At 16.4% G+C, this 14,444-nt stretch overlaps 5 protein-coding genes across 5 annotated transcripts, besides 21 other annotated features; 3 read left to right on the top strand and 2 right to left on the bottom strand. All coding sequences in view use genetic code 6, as the record gives it.

The window, feature by feature from the left end:
• Nucleotides 1–31: 31 nt before the first annotated feature.
• IMG5_187830 (hypothetical protein) lies at nucleotides 32–2,582 on the bottom strand (the record flags this gene model as incomplete). The annotated part of the gene is made up of 10 exons (XM_004027134.1): nucleotides 32–88; nucleotides 133–288; nucleotides 333–428; nucleotides 476–587; nucleotides 652–753; nucleotides 809–880; nucleotides 1,409–1,518; nucleotides 1,574–1,753; nucleotides 1,800–1,999; nucleotides 2,540–2,582. The coding sequence occupies 10 exons, from the start codon at nucleotides 2,580–2,582 to the stop codon at nucleotides 32–34; spliced, it is 1,128 nt and encodes a 375-aa protein (XP_004027183.1).
• Nucleotides 2,403–2,457: a microsatellite.
• Nucleotides 2,410–2,467: a microsatellite.
• Nucleotides 2,566–2,645: a microsatellite.
• Nucleotides 2,576–2,677: a microsatellite.
• Nucleotides 2,678–3,775: 1,098 nt separating this feature from the next.
• Nucleotides 3,776–3,832: a microsatellite.
• Nucleotides 3,833–4,316: 484 nt separating this feature from the next.
• Nucleotides 4,317–4,369: a microsatellite.
• Nucleotides 4,370–4,580: 211 nt separating this feature from the next.
• Nucleotides 4,581–4,617: a microsatellite.
• Nucleotides 4,618–4,735: 118 nt separating this feature from the next.
• Nucleotides 4,736–7,116, top strand: IMG5_187820 (protein phosphatase 2c, putative; the record flags this gene model as incomplete). Its single annotated transcript, XM_004027133.1, has 6 exons — nucleotides 4,736–5,602; nucleotides 5,697–5,760; nucleotides 6,227–6,358; nucleotides 6,412–6,527; nucleotides 6,603–6,695; nucleotides 6,745–7,116. 6 exons carry the CDS (start codon nucleotides 4,736–4,738, stop codon nucleotides 7,114–7,116), a joined length of 1,644 nt encoding a protein of 547 aa, XP_004027182.1.
• Nucleotides 6,545–6,590: a microsatellite.
• Nucleotides 7,117–7,746: 630 nt separating the features above from the next.
• IMG5_187810 (hypothetical protein) lies at nucleotides 7,747–8,061 on the bottom strand (the record flags this gene model as incomplete). The annotated part of the gene is made up of 1 exon (XM_004027132.1): nucleotides 7,747–8,061. The coding sequence occupies one exon, from the start codon at nucleotides 8,059–8,061 to the stop codon at nucleotides 7,747–7,749; it is 315 nt and encodes a 104-aa protein (XP_004027181.1).
• Nucleotides 8,062–10,281: 2,220 nt separating this feature from the next.
• Nucleotides 10,282–10,334: a microsatellite.
• Nucleotides 10,320–10,361: a microsatellite.
• Nucleotides 10,362–10,855: 494 nt separating this feature from the next.
• Nucleotides 10,856–10,903: a microsatellite.
• A 15-nt stretch (nucleotides 10,904–10,918) lies between these two features.
• Nucleotides 10,919–11,005: a microsatellite.
• IMG5_187800 (zinc finger transcription factor sma, putative) lies at nucleotides 10,970–12,891 on the top strand (the record flags this gene model as incomplete). The annotated part of the gene is made up of 8 exons (XM_004027131.1): nucleotides 10,970–11,022; nucleotides 11,083–11,201; nucleotides 11,257–11,376; nucleotides 11,566–11,949; nucleotides 12,004–12,165; nucleotides 12,207–12,290; nucleotides 12,368–12,724; nucleotides 12,886–12,891. The coding sequence occupies exons 1-8, from the start codon at nucleotides 11,004–11,006 to the stop codon at nucleotides 12,889–12,891; spliced, it is 1,251 nt and encodes a 416-aa protein (XP_004027180.1). The 5' UTR covers nucleotides 10,970–11,003.
• Nucleotides 11,472–11,512: a microsatellite.
• Nucleotides 12,169–12,202: a microsatellite.
• Nucleotides 12,295–12,347: a microsatellite.
• Nucleotides 12,297–12,346: a microsatellite.
• A 221-nt stretch (nucleotides 12,892–13,112) lies between the features above and the next one.
• On the top strand, nucleotides 13,113–14,144 carry IMG5_187790 (hypothetical protein; the record flags this gene model as incomplete). The annotated part of the gene is made up of 1 exon (XM_004027130.1): nucleotides 13,113–14,144. One exon carries the CDS (start codon nucleotides 13,113–13,115, stop codon nucleotides 14,142–14,144), a length of 1,032 nt encoding a protein of 343 aa, XP_004027179.1.
• Nucleotides 13,180–13,464: a microsatellite.
• Nucleotides 13,780–13,904: a microsatellite.
• Nucleotides 13,821–13,904: a microsatellite.
• Nucleotides 13,828–13,904: a microsatellite.
• A 254-nt stretch (nucleotides 14,145–14,398) lies between the features above and the next one.
• Nucleotides 14,399–14,444: part of a microsatellite that runs on past the window's edge.

Below are 14,444 nucleotides of genomic sequence, written 5' to 3'. Positions count from 1 at the left end.
TTTTTTTAAATTCGATAATTTTTTTATTTTTTCATTCATAAAAAAGCTTTGGCTTTAATGTTATATTCATTTTTTTTCTTAATTCATTCTTTTTTTTTTATTAATAAAATATATATATATATTTTTTTATACTATGTCAGTTTTATATTCCTTTTCGAAATATAAGTTCATTATAAATTTGCTTTGTTTTGCTTATTATGTAATTTTAGGCAATTCATTTGTATTAAAATCTATAATTTCTTCTTTTGTAAATTTTAAAGGACCAAAAAAAGATGAAATACTTGCACTCTAAATAAATATTAAAAAATATATTTAAATATAAAATATTTTACAGGCAATGCTAACTGAATCATTTCATACCACTTGACAATGATTTCATCATAAACAGTGACATCATAACCTAGTAAAACATGAATAAAATCATGTATCTTATATTTTAAATAAACATTAATTTATATGTTTATTTTATTTATACTTCTTTATATCTTTAAAATATATAAGCTAACTCAAAATCTGGTAAATATGTTACTTTTGGTCTTTCTTCACTTGAATAACGCCTATCAGACATAAATCTTGCATAATTATATCTAATTATTTATTTGTGTTCTTATTATTATTATATTATAAAAATTTATTATTTTTCTATTTTACCCAAATGTATTTTTAGGAAAATTTAATAGATAATCTAAATTAGCTGTATCATTATTTACACGAGGCTTTTCTTATAAAATAAGACTTCCTGTTTCATCTCTCCTATTTTAATATTTTTCTATAAAATATAATCAACAACAAATATTTATAATAATACATCATTTTATCTTATATATCTAATAAAGCTGAATAATCAGATAAACATCCAAGTTTTGATAAATGTTCGCCACTTTTTATTATTTTTATATTATTTTTATTTTTAATAATACTTTTCGTTATAGACAAATGCATTTATTGCGTTCTAAAATATTAATTTGTATCTTTATAAATTACAATCTAATCTAATATGGTTTTATAGTATATCTTTATTTCTTTCATATACTTCTTTTGAAATAGAATTAATATTGCTGAATTTTACATTCAATTTTGATTAAAAAAGACAATAAGAATTAATTTAATTTTTCTAATAAGTTTTAAGCAATTTTTAGGAAAAAGTTTTCATTTATTTAGTTTATATATATTTATATATCTTTAAAAATTTTATTAAAAAATATAAATACTATAAATTATTTATTAATAAAATATTTTAGTTTATATTAAATGTCTTTTTTTTATTTAAAAAAAATATATGAAATAATTCTTTTTTATTCAGTCTTTATTATTATATCTTATTTATTTATGGGATTTTATTATTCCTTATATTTCGTCTATTAGCTTTTTTGTTTATGTTTAATATTAATAAAATATTTAAAACTACCTTAAGTTTGTTATCTTTTGTTTCTTGAATTTTTTACATAACTATTTATTATTCTTTTTTTTTTATTCTTAGACCAATTGTTTTTGTATATCCTTTATTTAATCCCAAAGCTAAATATAATAAGAAAAAATATATATTAAAAAAAAAGACAAATTAATAATTAACTTTATTATTATCAATTTTTAATTGTTTATTTGCATTTTTAGTATTATGATATTTCTGTTTGTATTCTTCGATTTCTTTAAATTGATTATATTCCTTTATTTTAATATCTTCAAATTAAATTTTATTAGAATTAATCTCTTAAACTAAGCTTTCAATTTATCTTTCAAAATTTCTACTTTCCTATAATAAATAAAAAATAAAAAAAAATTTAACAAAAAAAAATTACTTAAATTGATTTATTTTAAGCATCCTAAAAATTTTAAAAAAGTTGAGTATTTTCGCTTTGAAGTTAAGAAACCATATTTTTAAAGTCCTAATTTTCTTATTCAAAATAAGCCATGTTTTTTTCTAAAGTAATGATTTAGTTTTCCATTTTTTTATTTAAGTTTCTAAGTCTAATAAGTTCTTCATAGTCGTTTTTTTGTTCTTTATTATTAAAAAGAATTTATTCTTTTATTTTCAAGAATTCCTTTTCATTATTTTTTAATTCGTCCTATAATTATTCATTTAAAGTATTTTTTAATTAGATTTCATTTTCTAATTCATTAATTTTCTTTTTGTATTTTACTTTGATTATTTTTTGAATTTGTTTTTGTTTTTTTTCGAAAATTTGTTGATGTTTTAAATTAAACTCTTCAATTATTTTTTGTTTTTCTATTTCGAAAAATTCGATTTTTTCTTTTTCAAAAATTTCAAATTTTTATTCTATTTTTTTAATTTGGTGAAAATATTCATTTTTTTCATTTTCAATTTTAATATTTTTCCTTTCAAATTCTTCGTTTTCCTTTTCTAAAAATTAAATGCGATTTTTTTATTTTTCAATTTCAAATTAAAATTTTTATTTTATTTCATTTAAATTTTATTCGTTTTCTTTTAAAATTTTTTCAATTTCTTCTTCTTTTTATTCTGTTATTTTTATTAATTATAAATTCTCTTTTTCTAAAATATGTTTTTTAAAAAATTCACTTCTTTTTAAATTTTCTTCTTTTGTTTTATTTTCTAAGTCCATTTTTCTTATTATTTCCTAATTTAATTTTTCTTTATTAAAACTCTAGTCCATTTTTCTTATTATCTCTTAATTTATTTTTTCTTTATTAAAACTCTCATAATTACTTCTTTTTTGTTATATTTTAGATGAATTTTACAATGAACCATATTTTTTTAATTATTTAGGAGTTTAAGCCTCAAAAGAAGTTAATAAATTGCTTAATTAATTTTATTTTTTAACATCCTTTGGCTTTTTTAGGTAATTATGAATTCTATTTATTAATTAGTTACAATAATTTATTTCTTTTTATTATAAAAAACACTTATTATTTTCAAATAGTTATTCTTAATTATTCAATTGTAAATATATATCATGTTCTATTTAAGAAAAAGAGTTATTTTAAACCAAATCGTTGAGTATGTTTTCGAAATTTTCAACAATATAAGAATAACTAACATTATTATTATTTTTCTATGTATGTAAAGAGAAAAAAAATTTATTTCTATTTTGCAAAATATTATTATTATTTTATTAAAAATCTTAAAAAAATAAAAGCATTTAATAATTTTGTTCATAAAAGAAGGGATTTGTAGAAATACAGGAAATAATTTTGAAAAATTCAGTTTATTTAAGCTTTTTTAATAAACAATTTTAATTATTTTCTGTAATATTTTTTTCATTTTATTTATAATTTATTAATTCTTTAAATTCATGTATACTTTGTAAACTATTTCCTACTTTTATAATGTTTATTTCACCTTCTTTTATCTAAAAATTTACTATTATATGTGATTTTTCCCACATTTTTTTTGTTTCTTTTATTTAATCTAGTATAAGACTATTTTATTTCGATTCATTGTATATATTTTTGAATTCTTTTATGCTTTTTATAGTTATTTATTAAGGAAAATAAACATCTTGATTTTTAAGAGTTTTTAAAAGATCATATAATTAACTTTTATATATTAAAGTTATTTATATATTTATTTATTTTTGCATTTCTAATAAGTCTCTACATATTTGGTATATTATACCATCGTTTTCTTAATCAAATATTTATACTTAATCTGATCTTTTTTTTTAAAAAAAAAAAAAAATTATATTTATAATATTTAATTAATAAACCCTTAAAATCCAGATATCAAAAAAGAAGAAGAGATTTATAAAGATGATTTTTTTAAAAAGTTTTCATATATTTTTTAATTACTTTTTTTTTCATTTTATTTTTTATAATAATTCATTTTTTTTTTTTTATTATTTTTTTTTTTTTACGAATGTTGAAAATTGAATACTTAATCGAAATCAAATTTTTGTAAATTTTCGTTTTTTTTTGAGAATGTTTCATTTTTTATAACCGAATAATTAATCCCGTTTTTTGATAATAGTATTTATTTATTTAATTATTATTCATTTTGTATAAATGCTGATATTTTCTCATCGTTTTATATTATTTCTTAAGGATCTATATGAGCATTTATTTTTATTGCTATTTCTAATTTTTTATTATGTTCTTAAATTTCACTAAAGCCTGTTTTTTTATGTGGTGGATATTTATATAAAAATAAATGCTTTTTTTTATAAAAAAATTACTCTATTGTATGTATTTTGATGTCATTTGTATATTTTTGTTAATAAAATAATATAATTAGTTATAGTTGTTAAAAAAAAAAAAAATATTTTTTATTTTTTTAATAATAAGTTATTTTTGATAATAACATTTATTTTGTTTAAATTTTTATTTGTTTTAAAAAAATAAAAAAAATAATATATATTTAAACTTTATAAAAATATAATATATATAAAGTTTAATTAAATAAGAATTATTTTTAATTATAATTAATATTAGTATATTAAAATATATTTAATTTTAATATAAACTGTTTTTCTTATTTTTATAATTAAATTAAATATATAATAACTAAATAAAAAAAATGCAAGCAATATAATATAATTAAAAATATAAATTTTAATTTTAGACTAGAGTTTTTAATTTAAATCTTATATTTTATTAAAATAAAAAAAATTATATTTTAAAATATATATATTAAAATAATATCTATTTCATAAATTTAAGGTTGAATAAAAAAAATCATAAAAAAATAAAAACTAAAAGAGATAAAATAAAATTAAAAAATAAAATCAAACACATAAAACAAAAAAACAAAAAAAAACAAATGGGAAACTATTTAAATACTCCAGTAACAGAAAAAAATATAAAATAAGGCTAAAATAATAAGTTCGAATATTGTGCTGCTAGTATGTAAGGTTGGCGTGCAAATATGGAAGATGCTCATATAACACTCGAGAATTTCGATGGTCCAGATAAATCCTTGTTTGGAGTTTTCGATGGACATGGAGGAAATAAAGTTGCTTTATTTGTTGAGAAATATTTTGTTGAAGAATTAAAAAAAAACTAAAATTATTAAAAAGGAAATTATAATTTAGCATTAGAAGAGACTTTTCTTAGAATGGATGAGTTAATTGAAACTCCTTAAGGGAAATAAGAATTATAGAATTAATCGTCAGGTTGTACAGCAAATGTTTGCTTAATTGTAGGAAATACTATTTATTGTGCAAATAGTGGAGATTCTAGGACTGTTATTAGCGAAAAAGGAAACGCAGTACCTTTAAGTATAGATCATAAGCCAGATGATGAAATAGAAAAGAAAAGAATATAAAATGCAGGAGGGGATGTTTATTATGGCAGGGTTAATGGAAATTTAAATTTATCAAGAGCCCTTGGAGATATGGAATATAAAGTTAACCTTAATGATAATTTAAATAAAAACCCAAAAGAATATCTTATTACGGCCTTCCCTGATGTTCAAATTAAAGAAATGACATAAGATGATGTTAAGTTAATTATTTTAGGATGTGATGGTATTTGGGAATGCAGAAGTAATCAAGAAATAGTTGATTATTTTTAAGATGACAAATAAAACTTGAAAGAATTAACAGAAAATTTCCTTGATTCTATTTTAGCTACTTCTACTGGGGGACAAATGTGTGGACTTGATAATATGAGTATTATTGTTGTTAGAGTTAAAAATTGATTCTATATTATAAAATATATTATATATATTTTTATTTTTTTATTTTTAGTGTCTTTTTTGTTAATTTTTTTTAAAAAAATAGTTTTATATTTACTTTTTAATTCAAAATTTTTTGATTTTATTTAATAATCTAATGTTTTAAACTTGTTTTTTTTAATATTTTTTTTTTATTGATTAAAAGCATTATTTATTTGTTTATCAAAAGTAATTTATAATAAAAAAAATTATTCTTAATTAGAGATAAAAATATCTTTTATCATATATATATATATGTATAGAAAGTTTAATAAAGAAAATAATATATATTTTTAAAATTTTGTAAAAAATAATAATTCTAATTTATTATATACATATTTTTATTTTTTCTTTAATAGTAAAATATTTATTTTTTTGAAAAAAAAAAAAAGTGCAAAAAATTAACAAAAATAGATTTATAAAAAAAGATAAATTAGATATTATATAAAAAAAATAAAACTATGTCAGACAATAATTCAGCTATATTAAAATCATAAACACTATTTAAGCCAATAGTATATGGCACAATATCATATTTTTAAGGTTTTTATTAAAAAACAATTTAATACAAACAATTATAAATATCAATAAAAAAAGGCAAAAAAAGCAATGATAAAAACACTCATAAATGGTGTGTATATGTGAGAAGCCCAAATAATGAAGATTTATCAATATTTGTAGAGAAAATAGTATTTGTATTACATGAAACATTTAATGAAAATTAAAGAGGTAAAATATAAAATTGAATAATTACCTAATTAATAATAATATATAAAAAAAAGCAATTACAAAACCTCCATATGAAGTTATCGAAAAAGGATGGGGAGAATTCGATATTTTAATATAAATTCATTTTAAAACACATTATCCTTAACTTGAATTAGTTCATAAATTAAAAGTGATATATATTTAATAATAATTTATAATTATATAAATTATATATATATATATTTATATATATTTACAAAATAAGCTTTATCCAACTAAATCTGCACTCACTAATTAAGGATCAAGAAAACCTGTAGTTTCTGAATTTTACGATGAAATTGTTTTTGTGAATCCAAATGTTTTTTTATTTAATTTTAGATTTTATTTAATTTTTTTTTTTTTTTAAGAATGATTTTTATGAATTATTAAAATAAGAAAAATATCTTCAAGTTGACGATAATCATAATAAAAATTAAAACCCTAATCAAGATGGAATGGACGAAGAAAGTTAATAATAACAATAATAAAATGATGATGAAAATGTTATTGATTGGAAATAACATTATTAAAAATTTGATTAATATGACCATAAGTAAAGACTCGAAATTGCTTTGAATGTTATTTAATAAGAAAATGAAAAATATAAATAAGAAGTTAATAGTAACGATCTTGAAATTAAAGAATTAAATACGGAAATCGAAGAGCTTTAAAATTAATTGGAAATTAAACTAAGATAAAATAATGCTAATTATTATAATCTTAAAAAAAATTAAGATTGAGTGTTGTTTTATTTAAATAAATATTTTAGTCCTGAACGCTTTTTTTTTTTTTTATAAAAAATAAATAAATAATTAAATATTTTAATAATAAATTATTTTTAGTTACTTATTTCTTATTTTTATTTATGAATATGATTTTTTATAAAAGAGAGAGATTATTTATTTTTAATTAACGTATTTTTTTTTATTAATATTAACTAAAATAATATATTTTTGGAATAATTTTTTTTTATGTCTAAAAATATATTTTTTTTAGAATTAAATTAATTTTTCTTATAACAAAAAAAAAAATGAAAGATTAAATTCAAGACATAATAAAAAATAAATAAGATTTTCGTTTAAAATTATTTAATTTATTCTATTAATATGCTAAAAAATGCAAGCTATTTATCTTCCAGAAAATCGTGAAAAAAATAAAAGATAGTAAAGCGAAAGCTTATTGTTATGGAGATGTAGGAGATGAGCTTTTTGAAAAATTAAAACACGAAGAAATTGTTAAAAAATAATCTGAATTATTAAAAAAATTCAAAGAAATAAAGAATATTTAACTAAAAGAAATGGGATTATACTTTATAAGTTGTGAAAAAAGCTTCAATTTATAAAAAGTAGAGAATATATTTAACAAAATATTCAATAAAGATTATAAGGAGTTTTTAGAAAATATAAAAAATGAAATTTCTGATAAAAAGACTATAGTTTCTTAATTTTATTAAAAGTTAAAAAGCCATACAAAATTCTAGAAATTTTATGAAGATGTGGAATTTATTTTAAATATAGTAAATAATAAAATGTAAAAGACAAAGCTTAAAAAATCTATTAAAAAAGAAAAATTTAAACTTAAAAAATAAATTAAATAAAAAAATACAACAAATCCTTTAGAAGATTAAGAAAATCTTTTAAAAAATGAAAAAATATATTAAAAAAAAATCGATGAAGAAAATTCATTTAATTAAAATCTTTAAGAATAAATAAATAGAAGAAAAAAATCAAATGAAGAATTTAATGTATAAGATACTAAAATACAATAAAATAGAAATTCGATAGAATTTTAAAGAAAAAACAAAGGCCTTATCAATAAATATAATCAAATAGCTAATAAATATATATAAAAAAATCCTATAGAAAGAACAGAATTCAAAAAAAAAGGAAAAGAAAGAAAAGAATAAATAAAATAAGAAAAAGCACTTTAAAGGTAATAAAATTAGAATAATTAAGTTAAATAAGAAAAGAAAAATTTCAAATAAGAGAACTTAAAGTAAATAAACTCACTTCATCCATCTTGGTAAGCCAAATTATAATAAGAAAAGCTATAATAAAATGTATTTGGGGCGTTTTAAGGAACAATTAAAATGCTTTGACTTTTTTTTAAAAAATAAAAAGATTATTATTTATGTTTTTATAAAAGAAAAATAGAATTTGATGTTTTTATTATTTATTATTATTAAAAAATAAATAAATATTTTATTTTTTTAGACAAACTAATATTATTATTAATTAATTAATTAAATATCTATCTATCTATGTTTATTTTTATATTTAATTAAATAATATAAAATAAAAATGTAAATCGGAAAATAAATGGATTAATAAAAGCTTATTAATTATTTGTCAGAAAACCAAAATTATAATAATGAAAAAGATGAGTAAAATAATGAAAATATATGAAATAATTTATTTTTTATTAAAAATAAAAAATAAATATCATAATTCCTTTATATTCTAATAATTATTTAATGTTTTATTATATATCTATAGAGTTTAAATTGTCAATAATTAGGCTTAATCTACTTAAAAATTTAAAGATTCTAATAATCAGAATGTTACAATAGAAACTAAATCTGATTTAAAAAAGTAATTAAATATTATAACTTTTATTTATTTATTTTTATGAATAATCAAAATATTATATCTAATTTTATTTTAAAATATAATAATAAAGTGAAGAATAAGAATCAGTATAAAAAATATAAAAGAAACCTGAATCAATTTAAAAGATTTAACGAAAATCAGAATCTATTTAAAAATCAGAATAAAATGGACAAAAAAGTAGATACAAAAAACTCAAAAATATATTATTAATAAAATTATTATATAGATTGCTCTACTTTAAAGCATTCAGTTAATTAAAGAAATAACTCAGCTTCAAAAAATATATCAGCTCAAAAAATGAGTGTATAAAGATCCTCGTCATTAAAAGAAGATGGTTCTGATAAAAAGGGATAATAAAAGTTATTGTCTAGTGAAAAAAAAAATATTGATTAATAATAGCATCTTTTTAAGGCTAGAGAAATGCCAGATTATAATAAATTAGCATGTTAATTCGTTAGTAAAGTAGAAAAAACTAAACAACTGTAGCAAAAGAATTTAATTTTTAAACTAATGGAAGAATGGAGTTAAAAAAATAATAGAATGTTAGTATTGAAAAAGATAAAAGTACTATGAAATAGCGGGAAATTTCTAAACCAAAACAAAAATAATAAAAGTAAAATAAATGCAAATGCAATTATATTTATAAAATTATTATTTTATTTTTAATAATAATTTTTAAATTATATATAGTTACTTATATATATTAAATTAATAAAATTATTATATTATTTTCAATTTTTTCTTCATTTTTTCTGCATTTTTTTTTTTAAAAAAAAAAAAAAAAAAACTCAAATAAAGGAATAAAAAGAAGGTAATTTTCCATTTTATTTTCATCTTTTTATTTTTTTAATATGAGTTTTTTAAAAAAAAAATTCAGAAAAAATATAAAAAATTATATAATACATTGTTGTAAATTTTTTTTTTTATATATTTTTATAAAATTTAATATTAATGTATGTAAATTTATTTTTATAAAGAAATTCTTCAAATAAGGCATTAAGTCATAATTCTTCATAGGAATAAAAGTAAACAGTTAAAACTAATGTATTCAAAGTAAAATTTAATTAATTTAATAATAATAAATGTTTATATATTATTATATAAGGCTCAACCAATTAAGAAATATAAGTAAGTAAAAATTGAAAAAAACAAAATTCCATTAACAAAACCTTTATCACCTAAATTTAAACTAAAAGAAAAATAATTCAAAAAATAATGAAAAAATAAATATATATTAAATAAAAAAAGTATAAAATATTTATAATATAAATATAAACAAATTTATTTATAAATGTTTTTATAATTCAATAAGATATATTAATTTAAATTAAATAAAATAAATTATTTATTTAAATATTATATTTATTTAAAAAATTTTATTAATATTTTTTCTATTACTTGATTGCATTTATTTAATTTTCATATATATCGATTAATATATGTATATTTTTTAATATATAATTATTAAATATATTTTAAATTTAATACATTATAATTTAATTTTTAAACATTTTTTCCCCTTATTATTCATTTTTAATATTATAAGAAAATTTTACATAAAAGTTAATTTTTTTTTTTCTTGAGATTATAATATATTATATATTAATAATATTAAAAAATAGAACCTATTGAATTTTCTTTTAAACAAATGGTATTTTTATATAAATATAAAGTGAAAAAATATTTTTTTTAAATAATTTATTTAACTTATTTAACTTAAATCAAATATTTATATTTAAATAATTAAAGGGGTAAGATTAAAGAAAAAAAAAAAATAATAAAAAAATGTATAATAATATATATTGTGTATCATATATAAATTAAAAAATATTAAAAAAGAAAAATAAAGAAAAGATAAACATTATGATATTAATAATAATAATAAAAAAAAATTAAAATAATAATAATAATAATAATATTTATTAAAAAACAAAAAAAAACAAAAAAATATATAATTAAAAAACAAAAAAATATATAATTAAATAAACAAAAAAATATATAATTAAAAAAACTAAAAAATGTCAAACTAATAACAAAGTAAAAAATATTCAATAAGCAAAAAATAATCTTAAATTTAAATATTTACAAATAAAAAAGATTTTTCTCATAAATGGGATTGGATTCCATGTAATTATAGTTTAAAAACTGAGGTTAAAAAAAAAATGACAGTATGGAATTTATAACCTGCAATAGTTTTAACAAATCCATTAGAAGATGTAAAAATAAAACAAATAAGGAAACAAAAATTACTATTTATAATAACAAAAACAGGGACCAGATCCTCATGTAAAGCTATTCATTGATACTGAAAAATCACTTTAATATTCAGAAGATTTAGGTTGGAATTGGCATAAAAGTTGGAATCTTCCAAATATTTCAGTGAGATTAGAAGTAATACAAAATAACAAAAATGAAATATAAATTTCTTAAAAGAAAATAAAAATTACATATACAAAAATAAATAAATATAATTATAAATATATTACAATAATTTATATAAACATAATAATAATTTAATATATACATATTTTATTTTTTTATTTTTTCTTTCTTTTTTATATAAATTATTTAATTATTTAGATAAAAGATGTTGCAACTGGTGACTCATTATAACCACCTAAAAATTTATATGTAATTTTTTTTTCATATATATTTTTAAAAATATTAAAAAAGGCACATTTATTTGCTATAAAAGCAGTTATTGATTAACCAGATAATTTCCATTTAGTTGATATTGGAATGAAAGGTAATACAAAGATTGAATTGATAAACGGATAGGCATTTTTCTAAGCAATAAAATTTATGTCTACTTCTTATAATAATGAAGGAGTCAAATTCCATTTAGTTCTTTGTATTTATATAATGAATGAAGACGAAGAAATACCAAAAATGCTTAATGCAACCATTTCGCCACCTATTTTTGTTGATTCGAGAAAATCTGCAAGGGATTCTTAAGTTATTCTTGTATATTTTTTTATTTTTTTTATAATATAATAATAAAAAAATAAATAAAAAAAGGAAAAAAAAATGAGCTCTTATGTAGATCCATTTTTACCGGAAAACTTAGATAAAACATTTGTTAAAAGAGAAAATAAAAAGAAAAATGATAATGAAATTAACATCTCTAATAACTCGGATGGACTTTTTAATTATTTAACTGCGCCGAATATTCGTCATAAAGTAATTTATTTATTTTATTTATTTAATTTAATTATTTTAAGGTTAAACATCCTTTGTTTTTAGCTTTGAAATTTTCTTAATGTACAAAACTTTATTATAATAATACTTAATTAGATAAATTAGATGTATATATATATATTTTTATTTTATTTTTTAAATATAATTTTTTTTTTATATTTTTTTTTAAAAAAAAAATCAAAAGATTGATTAATTATTAGAATAATTATAAACTAAAATAACAAAAGATCATTCTAATTAATAAAAAAGTTAATCTTAAGTAAAAATAAAAATTGAAAATAAGCCTTTTGTTCTTTAAATATAAGAATCTCAAGATAAATACCGTCACAATAAAATAAAAGAAGCTCTTGATTAATTAGAATGTCCTTCTCTTGAATTAACAAATTAACCTATTCCTTAATAATTTTAGGAAAGATTTGTTGATATTACAAATGGAAATTAGGAAGGAATACAAGAACTAATTAATGTATATAAAAAGACATATTAAAATTTATTGGCTATAGCTAAAAGTATTACTTAAAGAGAATATGGAGATGATATAGTAATTTTTTAATAATATTATAAAATAAAATATATAAATAAAAAGGAAGGTGAAAGTTCCGATTAAGAAAGCTATTCAGAATATTCATAATAAAGATCTAAAAAATTAAAACTAAATGAATCAAAGGATAAAAATTAATATATTAATCACGTATAATAAAGTAATGATAGTAGTAATGAATAATCAGAAGAAGATGATTAATAAGGGATATCAAATAATAAAAGGGATATAATATAACAAGATAAAAAATAAGTGAATAATTTAAATAATAAAATAGAGTAATAGGCGATAATTAATAATGAAAAAAATGCATTATAATAAAATGTTAATTGTAAATATTATACAGATTAAAAGTAAATAAATAAATAAATTAATACGAAAGTTGAAAATGTAAAAAAAAAATATATAAAATAAATATATATATATATATATATAATAAAAGATAAACGACAATCAATAATAGTAATAATAATCACAATAATAATAATAATAATAATAATAATAGTAATAATAATAATAATAATAATAATAATAATAATAATAATAATAATAATAATAATAAACATAACAGTAATAACAAATATAATTATAATAGTAACAACAATTAGTATAATAACAATAATAAATATAATAATAATTATAATTGTAGTAATAAAAATAATCTTAATAACAATAATAATAATAATCATAATAATAATAATAATAACAATAATAATCATAACAATAACAGTAATAATAATTTGGATAAAATATAAGCCCAAATCAATCATAATAATAATCATTGGTAAAATAATCGACTTCAAATATTTAAAATCCTTAATAATAATTACCTTTTCACCATTAATAATCATCTCAAAACTTAATGTTTTAAGGAATGCCTTATTTTAATTAATAACTTATGGGAATGAATATGAACCCTAATGGGTAACTTTAAAATATGATAATGATGCCTGGTTTAGGAGGAGGAGCTATTCCTTTTCCTATTAGTGGTGCTATGATGATTAATCCTTAATATTAAGGATAAATGCCTTTCTAATAGCAAACTCCTTTTATTGTGCCTAATATGCAAAATATGCAAAATATGCAAAATATGCAAAATATGCCTAATATGACTAATATACCTAATATTTCTAATATTCCTAATATTTCTAATATTTCTAATATTCCTAATATGCCTAATGCTAATCCTTAAGAATTATAATAATTAATGATGAAGTAATTTTTTTTATTTTTGTAAATATTTTTATAAATAGTTAACTTTATCCAATGTGGCCTGTATAATAATAATCTTCAAATTAACCTCCTTTAAATATTGGTTAAATACCACCTTAATGTATTTTTTTTTAAAAAAAAATTTAATTTATATTTAGTTCTTGCTGCACAATAGAATTAATTAAATTAATAATAGTCTTAAAAATGAACTTGATAAAAAAAATTGTATTTATTTTTTTTATTAAGTTTTGTTTTTTATATTAAATAATAAAGTTGTTATTAAGTTTTTTTTTTATTAAAAAAAAATAATTTATAATCTTTTTATATATTTTTATTTTTTTTTAATAAATAAAAGTATATATATAAAAATAAATATAATAATTATGTTTTATGTGTTTTATATATAAGAAATAAAATTATTTTCGATAATAAAAAATATAATTTTTTATTTAATTAAAGAAAAAAATAAAATTTCATATTATAATTAGTATAAAATTAATATTTATTT

The sequence above is a fragment of the Ichthyophthirius multifiliis genome, assembly GCF_000220395.1.
Source record: "Ichthyophthirius multifiliis unplaced genomic scaffold scaff_1120509251353, whole genome shotgun sequence".
Taxonomy (NCBI): domain Eukaryota; phylum Ciliophora; class Oligohymenophorea; order Hymenostomatida; genus Ichthyophthirius; species Ichthyophthirius multifiliis.
Note: the sequence above shows the minus strand (reverse complement) of the source record. Positions and strands in the feature narration are given on the sequence as shown.